This window comes from Lissotriton helveticus, chromosome 3_1 (genome assembly GCF_964261635.1).
Source record: "Lissotriton helveticus chromosome 3_1, aLisHel1.1, whole genome shotgun sequence".
Lineage (NCBI taxonomy): Eukaryota > Metazoa > Chordata > Amphibia > Caudata > Salamandridae > Lissotriton > Lissotriton helveticus.
Window position 1 is genome coordinate 1,954,839,100 of NC_136061.1, and position 12,910 is coordinate 1,954,852,009.

Here is a 12,910-nt window from a genome sequence, read left to right on the forward strand (position 1 = left end):
TTGTTTTTGCTGGGTAGAGCAGCAGGGAGATAGGCGGTCGTTGGCTAGCGTCTTCAAGTTGCGTAGGATTTCTTGAGGCGGGGGAGTCCTGTGGCATGGTTCCAGGCATCTAGGGCAGCTGGCTGTGATGATTGGGTCGTTCAGGATCAGGGTGAGGGCTGTGCTGATTGGGTCCAGTCCTTTGATGAAGAAGTGATGATGGCAGGGATCCAAGGGTGCTCCGGAGTGCATGAACTGTACGGTTGTTGCGATTTCTTGAGTGGTAATGGTGGGCCAGGCAATCGGGGTGGTCCTCTGGGTGTTGTTGGTGATGGGCAGGAGGGCTATGAGGGTTGAAGTGTCTGGTTGGGGCTCAACGTTTTTGTAGATGCTGGTGACTCTGGTGCTGAAGAATAGTGACAGCCGGGTGCAGAGGTCTTGAGATAGGGTTACACTGCTGGAACTTTCTGCCACAGAGTTGTAGTCTTTCACCATGTCAAAGATTTCCTTGTCGCTGTTGATGCTGCTTTCCATGCAATTGGTGAGCGCAGATCATTTGGTTGCTCTGATTTGCCGATCGTAGTGTCTGCGATCGGATTTATAGGTCCTTTTGTTGGTGTTTTTCTGACTTTGTCTCCATCTGCATTCAAGTGGTTTGCAGTGGTGTTTGGTGAGCCTGAGCTTTTCCATGTACCAACTTGCTTGCAATCTGGTTCTTGTGGCTTTGTTTAGCTTTGTGAGGAGCCAGGGTCCTGCGCAGGCGGTGATACAGGTGTTGAAGGTAGAGATGGAATCAGGGAGGTTGTTCGTGTATTGAGGCCGGTGGTGTAGGAGTTTGGAAAATCAGGATGCTCCTGAGATCTTAGTCCAGTCCCATTGTGAAGATTTGGTGTTGGTGTTGGTGTTTCTGCAGTGGTGTGGGATGGATATGCCGCAGTTGTTGAGGGTGTGGGTGAGACCAGGTGATCGATTTGGGATTGTCTACTATGATGTTGATGACGCTGGTGAACCTGGGATCCAGTAGGTGTCCAGAAGCGTGTGTAGGGCCTCCCATTCACTGGGTGAGTCTGAGGTTGGAGTTAACGTATAGTCTGTGAAAATGGTAAACGAGGGTGACGCTCAGGATGTAGTTGGAAATGAAGAGTTTGAAGGTCAAGTGTTCCATGTTGCTGGGAGTGCTTTCCGATGTTTTGGGCATTGGATGAGTTCTTTGAAGTTGATAGTGATTCCACCTCCAGGTCTGTTTGTGCGATTTTGTATCCAGGAGGGATTGCTGTGGTGATAATTGGGGCCAATGAGGGAGTCAGTCAGGTTTCGGTCAGGAAGAGCAGGTTCCAAATTTGAGTGACGTGTTCAGTGAGGGAGGGAGTGTGTAGAAGTGTGCAGGACAGGAGGGGTGTGGTGTAGTGGGGGTCAGGTGCGTGTGGTCAAGTGTGTTGGGTGTATGAGGTTATTGGGATAGGGAGCTGGGGCAGGAGAGGGCATGTGAAAAGGCAGGTGGCGCATGAGAACGCACCTTCGCTGTTGTACGGCGATGCACGGCAACAGCAGTGGGAGAAGTGGCCAGGTTTCAGGGAGCATAGGGTTGTGGAGGAGTAGTAACTACAGGAGGTGGCTGGTAGGAGTAATGGGGGGGACGACTCCGCAGGGGACAAATCAGCCCGCCAGGAGACCTGCGCTCCCCCATAACTGAAATAGCCTCAGACATAGGCCTCCTCCCAGCATGCCATGGTACAAGCGTTCTACAACTACTACTCGACGCTATATCGAGCACCACCAGCCCCACCCCCCTATGGGGTACGGGAGTTCTTGACCGCCCTGCCGTTACCTAGCATCAGTGCCATTGACCACGAAGAACTCAATGACTTGATTACAGTGGCCGAGGTGAAAAAGGCAATCCATGACTTGACTGTCAACAAAACAGAAGGACTAGACGGTCTCCCTTTGGAGTAATGTGACCATTTCTTCACCCACCTAGCATCTAAGCTGGTAGATATGTACAACCAGGTACCTACTACAGGAGAACTACCAGCACGAGAGTCTTCCTCTCTTCCTACTTAAGTCAGACAGAGACTCCTATCCTCCGATCATTGCTTTCCTGTGTGTGGACTATAAAATACTTGGGAAGATTCTCACAGACCATTATGTCTAACTCCTACCAAATATTATATATCCCAACCAAAACGGGTATGTACAGGGCTGCAGCATTTCGAAGAACCTCACGAGGCTGTTCCACAGGATGTATCAGGCCTCGTTGCGCTTTCCCTGTGCCTTGTGTTTGATACGCTACCCTCCAGGGGTTTGAGGCGGCCGCAGGGAAAACTGGGTAAATTCTTGCATCTTTCACCTATGTCGCAACAGACCCCTACAAGATATCCAGCTCGAAGCTGTTCAACTGGCCTGGGCAAATAAAACGGGTTGTTACTTAGGCAGCTGCTTATACCACTCACAGCCAGATCTGTTCGAGGGCAGCTTGAAGCGAACACTAACGGCTTTAAATTCGGTTCTGGAAATGCCTATCCCTTGCCTTCACGGGCAAAATAGCCCTCTCTAAAATGGTAGTCCTTCATCGACTACTGTACTATTTTGTCAATGTGCCAGTCTATTCACTCAGACAATTTTTCTGGAAACTAGATTCAATACTCGGGGAACTACTTTGGGATGACTAACTGCGTTTAATAGCCCTAAGCAAATTGCAATTACCGGTGGGCCAAGGCAGACTGGGTGCTCCCTCATTCGAACCAAACTACCTTGCGGCTCAACTCTAAGGGATGTCCCAATGGCTTGATAGTACGGACCCCTGACATTCCTTCCAAGTTCCTACTCCACACTGTTAAACTGCATCGTTCTTGGTCCTTGCATGTCTTGGTGGCCCGGAAGTGCCCAGGACGGATCTTTCAATTGATATGCCATGTGCCCCTGTATGCCCCCACAACTCCTCTTCAAGAACTCCTGAGATTTCCTGGGTCCTTTACATTCGAAAACTACATGCTCAGTCCATAAAGACTGTGGGTAGTTTGTTCCAAGACTACCAGCTACTCACATTTGAGCTGCTGCGTCAAGACGACATATCCTCAGGCCAGTTCCTTTTACATGGGCAATTGCTGGCAGTGTGCCGGCTCATGTGGCACACGGTGGACGAAGAGCCTTTTACCCGTGCTGTTATACACACCGTACACACCATAGGCACCGGACACCATCTAATACCCTAATTTTTAAGGCCACCAAAGAACACTCTGGGATATCCCTGACATCCCTTCATAAAATGTGGGAGGATGTCATTGGGCGTCCCTTACATGACTCCGAATGGAACAAGGCTCTAGAGCCCCCCAAAGCGTCCCTTGTAACACGCCCTTTAAAAATACTCAATACATGGTAATTCTCAGAACCTATCTCACACCGTCCAAACTGAACGGCATATTCCCCACGGCACTCTGTGCGTGCCCAACATGTCAGTCTCCAGCACCCAATCTCCAATACATTATGGTACGCCCCACCATAGCCCACTATGGGAGCGCAGTGCATGACGCCCTGTGTGCCGTTACGGAACTACCTACACTGAACACGTGGGAAGTGACTGCCCTTAGAAGTTACAGACAAAGGATGAACCACAAAGTGCAAGCACATTTGCAAACATGGTCCTTCTGCTGCACACACGCTGCACAAGAGGGTCTCACAATAGCACAGGGCGCTGCCCTGATGGATAGAATCAGAGAGTACCACTCTACATTAGGAGAAATCCCGTTGTCTCCTTAAACTAACCATAGCTGCAGCCTGGGACACTTTGAGTACACAGTTTCGGGAATTGATACTTGATGTCCGGCCCTCTTAAACCCCAAGGCTTTACAGATACTTTACTATACATTAGGCCCGCAGCCCCACTTACGCACACACCATGTGCAGCGATCAGTCTCCCTAGCCGCGCAAGAGCCATGGGTGTTACCATGCTGGGAAGAACCCCACCTACCCATGATCCCCCTGCGGTCACCCTTTCAGCCCTTGCTGATGCTCAGATGTCCCCCACCACGCCCACCCACCTTTTTTCTCCCTTTCTTTATTTCTCTCTCATCCCTCCTTCCCTATCACCCAGACGTTCACTAATCTTACTACTTAGTACAGGAGCCCGAGACATACCGGACATGGCTACATAGTGCATGAACAATATTACCACATATGCTGTATTTTACAGCAGGCTTCGCCTACATTTCTCAACATGTATTTTCGAACGTTGATCCAGTTACTTTGAATGGAAAGAGACAGCAGTCCCAACGAACAACTCCTGTCACTTGTTAATTGTTCTCTACTTCTGCCTGTGATTATCACCCAGCTGTAACAAAAATAACTCAAAAAGAGTTTGAAAAAAAGAGGACACGAGGTCCTGGCCCTGGGCTAAGGTGTTTTGCGTGCAGAGGAGCTTGCCTTTGGCATGCCCGCTGTGGGTCCTGCAGCCTCCGTTAATTGAATTTCACTCATCACCGCTGCATGTATATATAAATGATGCATTTAGGATAGGATCTCATTAAACAGTCCACTATTGTCCTACACACAACCTCTGGGTAATATTTTACCCCTTCCCTTTACGGTGAAGATATCTGAATTGTGACTTAAGGATGCTAAAAAAGTTCGTTCAGTGATGGCTTGGGTATGTGTGTGCCCTATTTGTACCTCTGCTGAAGTAGTGGGGTTAGAGATCTGAAGGGTTTGAGGAGATGGGGGGGAGCATAACTGGCATCAACTGCAACAAAGACACTTGTGTTTTTTTAATGTGGTCCTAGTCTATGGTTTTTTGTGGTGGGGTAACAATGTCCTTCTGCTTATTCCCTTTCTCATCCTCAACCATCTCGTGCTCCTCTTCTTTGTGTGCAATGTTGACTGCCAGAGGAACTTTGATTAGCCCCCCTGTGATTGTCCACTTTGCTCCACTTGTGGATTGTGCAGCACCATTGTCGGGCTCAGTGTTCCCAGTTCCATTCCCGAGGAAGATAAAAACAGTTGAAATACATAAAATAAAGATTTATTCAGTACTTCTACAGACACGGTTAACAAAACAGTTTTGAAATTATAACCAATTTAAGTAACACAAGAAATATTTATGTGCTACCCTTACAATGCAAGCCTAAAGATAAAATAAATTAACAGATGACATCACCGCAATTGAGTAAATATGAACATGGTTTGATTTAGGGATCTTGGACAGTATTCGTACTACTAACTTGTCACTTATATGTATAAATACCAGTCTCTACCGTGTGTGCAGTGCGTAACCAGTCTGGTTTTTGGTGCAACGTTCGGAGCAGAAGTAGAGGTGGGGGATTAGTCGGCATCTCAGACTCTTAAGAGTGGATTAAAATAAAAAGTGTATTAGTAAAATAGTGTTAAGGCAATGAATATATAAATTAGAGTTGAGAAAACTGTGTTGCCCTGCCATATTTGGAAGTACTCCTGCCCCAATTGTAGCAACGCATTTACTTGTAATGGTGACTATATGAGAGAAGGAAGAATACAAGTAAATTAAAACATCGGGGTCAAAGGGTGTGTGTCAGAGGTAGTGTGTGCGGGATAGATATATAGATGTGTGTGTGTGTATGTATATATATATAGATATATATATCTGCAAAACAGTGTTTGGTTGGGAGGTTAGACATAAGTGAGTGGTGGTAGGATACATTTTAGGGCTAGAGTGGAGCGTGTAGTTCTTATCTGGCTTAACATCTGGTTTGTCTGCAAAAGGCAATCCATATAAAGGGCAAGGGTGCATCATGGAGAGGATAGACTTTGAGGGTGATGAGACAGCCTATATCAAGGTGCTCATCCAGAAATAGATTTTCCTGCTGAATCCTGGAGAACTTCTTTCACAAGCCATTTCTTCTTAATGTCCCCCGTGGTGCATGCCTCCTCCGCCTGTGCATTAACAGAGCTTGTGACATACCGCAAGGCTGTCTTGTGTGGTCCACTTAGGGTGAATGAAGGCAGACCATGCAGTTGTTTGTGGTGTTTTACCACAAATTTCACTGCAATGGCCTTCTTCTCAGTAAAAGTCATTTTCCTCTTGAGTGTTGTCTGCATCTTGGGGGCTGAATGCAGTTCCCAGTGACTGCTGAGTCATGTATTAGAATGGCAAACGTGCTGAGCCTAGAATGTGGGCTATATTTATGTGATTTGAAGCGAAAGTATGTTGTGTGTGTGAGATTTGGGTCAATCTTATAGTATTTGCCTAATGCCATTGCATTCAGAGGTCTCCATTCCTTTGGTAGGACTCACCATCTCTATTGTGGAGTCCCACGCCACTTACTGAGGTCTGCACCTTGGTGACAGACATGTTCACCAAGTAGGCAGAACATAAACTATAATCATAAAGTTATTTGTTGTAGCTTTACGGTTGTAAATACCTTAGGCGGAGGCTCCAACCCCTCTATGGAGGAGAGGAGACTTTTAAGATTTCGCCTAGGTGCAAAACTACACTCTGAAATGGTGAAAGGGGAAAAAAGTATAGACTTTCACCTAGGTTTAGTAGTAAATATAAATATGAGTATGTGTACACACATACATTTGCCTTTGTGAATACGCCCCTGTGTGTTTAGTTTTATTTACGGCATTGTGCTGATTTGCACTAAGTGTGATTCAAAGCACCTGAATAGCTGAGAGAAACTGTATTTGCAAAACATTTAACCAGTACTTCATTGAGTGAGGGCACTATGTAGTTGGTGATGATGTGCTTTCAAGCTCCAACTAAGATGTGTTTTGGGACGAGTTCTGTACAATTAACCCCTCCCCTGCGGGGCTAATTCCCCCGCTGTGCTGGGGGGATAGGGGGGCGTGCGCACGCCCCGGTGCTCATGACGAGCTTGGCTCGTCATGCAGCACGGTGGCGCTGTGCTCATGACGAGCTGAGCTCATCATGACCACGCCCGTTCCAATGGAACGCCCAGCACAGCAGAGGAATTATCCGCGCGTGGGCGCGGCGCAACGCAACGGTCATGACGAGCTCGGCTCGTCATGAGCACAGCACGACCGTGCCTCATGACGAGCTGAGCTTGTCATGAGCACACAACGGGTTAATTGACCTTCTGATGTCGACCTCATAAATGCCATTTGCAAAGAGTGCCACAGTAACCTAAGTAGCAGAATACCTCGGCTTGCCTGGCAGATGATTCTAGAATGAGGTTTTTAATTCACAGTGAGCTGAAAGCACCCAGCATATGATAATATCCATGGGAGCACATCTTTCTTGTGCTTTCGCCCGATGTGCTTGAACATCTTCTCATACTCATTTTCACTTCAATACGACAACTTTGGTGCTCACGTGCATCAAAACTCTACCCGTGCAAGCCACAACCCCAGACGTCCTACACAAATGCAACTACAACAGTGTACTGTGTAATTGTGGGTCATTTATTTATTTATATATACATATGTATAATATACATTTATCTTTTTTTACAGGCATTCCAACTTTACTGTATGGGATCAGCTCCTGGTTCTTTGCTAGAATCACAGAGACTGTCCATACCAACAGTGGCTCAGTCACCATTTACTTTGCTTACAAAGAGAATGAGGAGGCCATGTTCTGAGAAGAGATTTCTGCGCAGACGTCTTGTAGAGAGTTAGAGAACTCATTTCCGCTCTCTTGGAAAGAGCGAGAGCACGTGATCCTGTGTTTTTGGTTCTTGCATGTTTAATTTGAGTTCACCAATGTCTACTATGTGTGCTCTTCTGGGAAACTACACTCTTATTGTTTGTTGAGACAGTATATTTATTTTTAAATGAAAAGCTAAAATGGAACAAAACTGTTATCCTGTTTTTTTCGTCTTCCTGTCCCATTTGCGTCCTGTCAGATTAAAATGTCCTCAGTTACACCTTCAGAGAAAAGCACTGTTGCAGCCCATGGCTAGCATTGTACCTCAAGTTCCTCAGAGTCTCAGCAGAAACCCATTAGAAGCTTTCAGAAAAGGCACACTTACCTGGGTAGAAGCATTAAGTAGAGTTCCCGAGATTCATCTGATTAGCATCCTCGGAGCCCTCAAAGTGTGAAAGAGAAATAATGAAGAGTCCTTTTAAAAGCCCAAGGAGGAGCACCAGAAAAGCACATGAGGAACAACCGAAAAGCCCTCAAGAAAATATATGGAATCCAAGGGACGTCCCTGAGTAGTATCTGGAGAACTCTTGAGAAAACTTGGGCAGTTTCCAAAACTCCTCTTAAAATAATTAAAGAACTACTGAGAATACCTTCATCAGCCTCTGTGAAAACCCCCGAGCAGGCCCTATGAAACCTCTGAATCTTCTGCGGAGACCATCTGAGCCCCATGGAAATCATGTAAGAGCAACCAAATTGCAACACGAATCTGTATAGCCTAAGAACAGCAATCAGAAAGTGTTTGAGAAGTACATGGGAGCACTAAGAAGCCCATGAATGCCTCCAAAAGGGAGATTTTTCTTGACGACATTACAGGGGAAAGTGAAAAGATTTTGTCTCCCAGTTGCCATATCTACAAAGACATTTTTGAAAAGTGAAGTGGAACAATCTGTCATTTGTATCTACATAGAGAAAAATATGGATAAGATCTTCTGCCGCAGTGTTTGTTGTATCTGTGCAAAGGCTCAAGGCGCCCCTGAACAGGTAGTGCTCGAAATTTCATGGAACTAGCTATAGACTTACATACCCAACTCACAAACCATCAGGGCTAAACAGCAAAGTTATAAAATGCACACAACACCTTCACTCTCTATGAACAAGAACATAATAGAGTCATTAATCTATGACATTGTGTCAATCCAAACTAATAATCACATCAGAACCTTCATAAGGAAATTAAAAAATAATAGAACTCAATTATCTGACCCTTTTTGGGGGGTTTGTGGGGCATAGAGGAAGCACGTTGCAGACAGGGACTGTGGCGGGGGAGTTCGTTTGCATGTGACACTCAGGGCAGGGAGGGTAATCAGTCCAAGGCTTCAAGGGAGGAAGTGTGGGGGGACAAGAGATCTGAACATACTAGCCATTCACAAGACACAATATAAAAGAAAGTATAATAATCTTACAGTATAACTAAATACTATACACTTCCTTCGGAATGCAATTACAAGGGTTGCATCTGAAGTAAGGATTATCAGTGAAACAGTTGTTCACTGTGGACTTATTTAAACAATTTTTCTTGCATTGTGTGATCACTTATTTGTCAGTAAGGTAGCATATGTGCTAATAAATGTATTTAAACTAATCTGTTTCTGATTGAATGGACACTATGTTCTAAGGATTGAATGTGTTTTTTTGGGCAAATTATGTATCCACATATTGCTGAAACTATGATTTAAATAAGTCTGCAGGGAAGAATTATTTTGTATCGCTACAACCTTCACTTGTTCTTAATAAGTGTACTGGGTTGCCATTGTGTTACATTGCTAACATTCTCCTTAAGGCACTAAACTCCCCTGCCAGTATTTTCTCTCTTCGCTATAGGAGATATCTCATGGCTCCAGTCCCCAGTGTACTGTAGGCATAGGCATTGATTAGGAAAGGGGGGAAGATTATTTACCTACCACCCCAGATCAATTGTGCAATTGAATTTTGAAGTCTTTTTAATCTTTGTGTTCTCTCAGGCAACTAAGTCTCAAGTCCATATGGCGGACCCTTCAGTGTGTTATAGTCTCTTGTTCCAGTGGCAGGCTATGCCTCCCCTTCCTGACGTCGGCAGCGCCAGTCGTTTGGGCACACCTAGGAACACCATAGGACTTGGTCTTGAAAAAGTCTTTCCATAGTTCACATGGTAACTGCTCAGGGACACTAGAGGACCTTGTCACATGATGGGTTGCTTCTGGCTTCACTCTCTGGTAGTGTGCATGTTCTGGGTGCTCCCTATGACTGGAGCATGCTGGGCTTTTCCTTCCCTCTCTCAGCAGGCAAACAGGCATCTGGACACTTTAGGCAGACCCTCAGCTTCTCCAGCAGAAAGAGCAGACGTAATATGATGTACACTCACTTGTGAGAGACTGGCTGTATGGTTAACACCAGTCCTGGTTACACTGCAGCTCTTGCTCTGTAGAACATCCCCTTACCTGGACAAGAGAAACTGGAACTAGAACAGAGTGGGGTGGTTTGGACACTTTTCTTTCTCCAGATGGGGGATGTGGATCTACTGTCTGTTGCTTCATAATGGACTTGGGTTGGCTCTCCATCAAAAATCGTTTTCTGGCTGTTCCTCAAACACAGCCCTTATTCAAAGTGATGGCTGTCACAGCAGGTAGCAATTGTTCTGGCTCCAAGCTGGACTCCGAAACGGGGGCCCAATGAAGTGTGAGATCTTTGCACTTGACTGCCATCAACCTCTCGAGTAGAAGATGAATGGGTAGGCCCTGCCTAGAAACTTTATTACTTTGAACAGAAGAAACCGCAGCTCCACCCCTCACCTGCTACTTACCAGCTGGAGGTGCTCAAGAGAAACTAATCGGCAGTCTTTTCCTAACAAAGTTGTTATTGAATTTCGAAGGGAAGCCTGTTTTCATCCTCTTCCCTTCAGTGTCTTGTTCTCCACCCACCAGCTACACAAATGTGTGCAGTATACATTCTCTATCTAGGAAAGCTGTCCCATTCTAATTTGGAGGTACCCAAAATGTATAATATTGGTCCTAGTGCTCAAACTTACTTCCTACGTTCGTACATGCACTATGTTCACACATGTGATGTCAGTGCAAGGTTCTTTGGGTTCACATAATAGTAGAACTTGTCACAAGATGGATCAGTAGACCACACTCGCTGACACAGAGAAAAGATATGTTCACATTAAAGAGTCGTAAAATATGGTACACTGCTTTCACCACTATATTTTTCTAACCCGTCGCATTGAGATTAGTCCTATGACCACTATGACGGCACACTTGTTGTTTCCCCTCTAGGAATCAGAAAAGGTTCTTGACTTTGCATTAACATGGATGGGTCTGTGATCCATTATCATGGCTCTAGGACCAAAAAGAAAGTAGGGAGGCCAATCTGGCTGTCACATTCTGGCAATCAAGGAAGTAGTACTTTCCCCTTTACCTTGTAGGGGGCATTTCCCTACCAACAGAAAATTACAAATTTGACTAGAACTAGAACTTTTGGAGGGCTACACTTTGAGATATCTGCTAACTAAACCCTAAATGACTGCTTTTTACCTTGTATACAAAATATGCAAAAAGGCATCTTCAAGTGAATTTGATTCAGAGTACATTGACTTTCATAATCTCATGATAGAAACACCACCTCCCTAAACAATCCTTATCCTAAACAAGCTTGACATCATACCAAGGGGCATCACTATAAATTAGTATCCCTAGATACTAATGTAACACAAACCATAACCACTTGTGCAGACCAAATATATCATGTACACCAAAACATCGACTGAACTCATTGATATCACTTAATAACATTTTCAAATCTGACCAATATCCTTACAGACTAATAGGACCAAAATGGGCACCAGCCGTACTGCTTTATATATGCACCTCTTAACATGATGGTAAAAGAAGACACACGCGAATTGCAATACGCTTGTTCAGTCAAAAAACAAGTTATTACATTTGTGCTAGGATCTGCAGAGAAGACAGTACTACGGAGTCATCTGAAACTACCTGAGTTGAAAAAAAGGATAAAGTGTGTCACTTGCTATTGGCACATTGTTACACCAATGGTGAGTATCCTGGCATCTAGCCCTTCTGGCGCTTCTGTGCTCGCTGAACCCAGAGGGGTGTTTGCGAGTACTGAGAAGGGCAGCAATGGGACTCCAGAGTTCTGCACAGTGTAACGGGTGTCTGGCTTCTTCATAGTTTAACTGACCACATGAGCTCTTGGAATGCTGCGGAACCAGATTGTATGCATAGCCATTTCCAAGATGGTGGTCTGTCCACAGCAGGATGTTGGAGTTTCCCAATCCAAGATGTTGCGTTGCAGCATTTCTTCCTGTGATATCAGTTCCTGTTTGAAACCCTACACCCTTTAATCGACTCATAAATCAACTTTATTTAGGCTCAGTTGAAACATAAAAGTGCACAATACAAAACAATATATATAGTGAAAGAACATTATAAATACAAGTATCAGTTCATGGGAGTAAAAAATAAATAATAGTACAGCATCAGTTGTCAAATCAATTGCTGCAATGCTCGAATAAAACAGATAGAACAAAAACCTCAGAAGAAGTCCCTAAAAGAAACTCATTAGGGGTCCGCCATGTCCCCCTGGAATATCTAAGCAGGAGAGCCGACGTGCTGAGGACAATCAATTCAACAATAAAAGTACAGCAATCAAAATACTGAGATCCATTAAAAAACAACTACAATTCATAAAACATCACATAAGAACAGTAGTCCTATGCTTAATGGCACGTTCAATATATGTAGCAGCACAAAAACCGAACTTGACTGTGGGTAAAGTTTGCAGGTAGGTAAAAGCGGCTCTACAATAACGAATATTGGCATCCCTAAAAATAGGCAACACAACATTTCCTCAACAGTGAGTACAATTTGCAGAGTAAAATAAACAAAGTAGTTTGTGGGGATTGGTTGTCACAAGGAAATAAAGGAAGTTGTGAAAAATACATGCGTTGTGATGGAAAAGCAACATGAAAGTGCACTGCATAGCCTGAGTCTCATCAACAAAACTGTGTGGTGTAGATTGCCCACCCATACTAAATATGGTGCAGGGCTTACAACCGGAAAAATCTCCATATAAGCCTGGACTCTTGGTTTGTCTACAGCACTCCACATTCTGTTCTCCCGGCATTCCTCTAAAAACGCATTCTTCAGGGTCCTATAAGAGCTGGAAAGTGCAGTGCTAGTTTAGGTAAACAAAAACCATGCTGCAACATAAGTTCTTTATATACGGCAACCATGGAATACTCAAACAGCGGTTGAGTGTTAGGCTCACTAATATCACCAACCCCTACCTCAGTGTGGC

General features: G+C 44.8%; 1 protein-coding gene across 1 annotated transcript in view; it reads left to right on the forward strand.

Annotated features, from left to right (window-relative positions):
- Positions 1–9,197, forward strand: part of C3_1H15orf61 (chromosome 3_1 C15orf61 homolog) — a 30,336-nt gene extending 21,139 nt beyond the window's left edge. The window contains exon 3 of the mRNA XM_078683052.1: positions 7,423–9,197. Within this exon, the coding sequence (XP_078539178.1) occupies positions 7,423–7,550 (128 nt within the window). The 3' untranslated portion in view covers positions 7,551–9,197. The remainder of the gene's footprint in view (positions 1–7,422) is intronic.
- Positions 9,198–12,910: the final 3,713 nt, after the last annotated feature.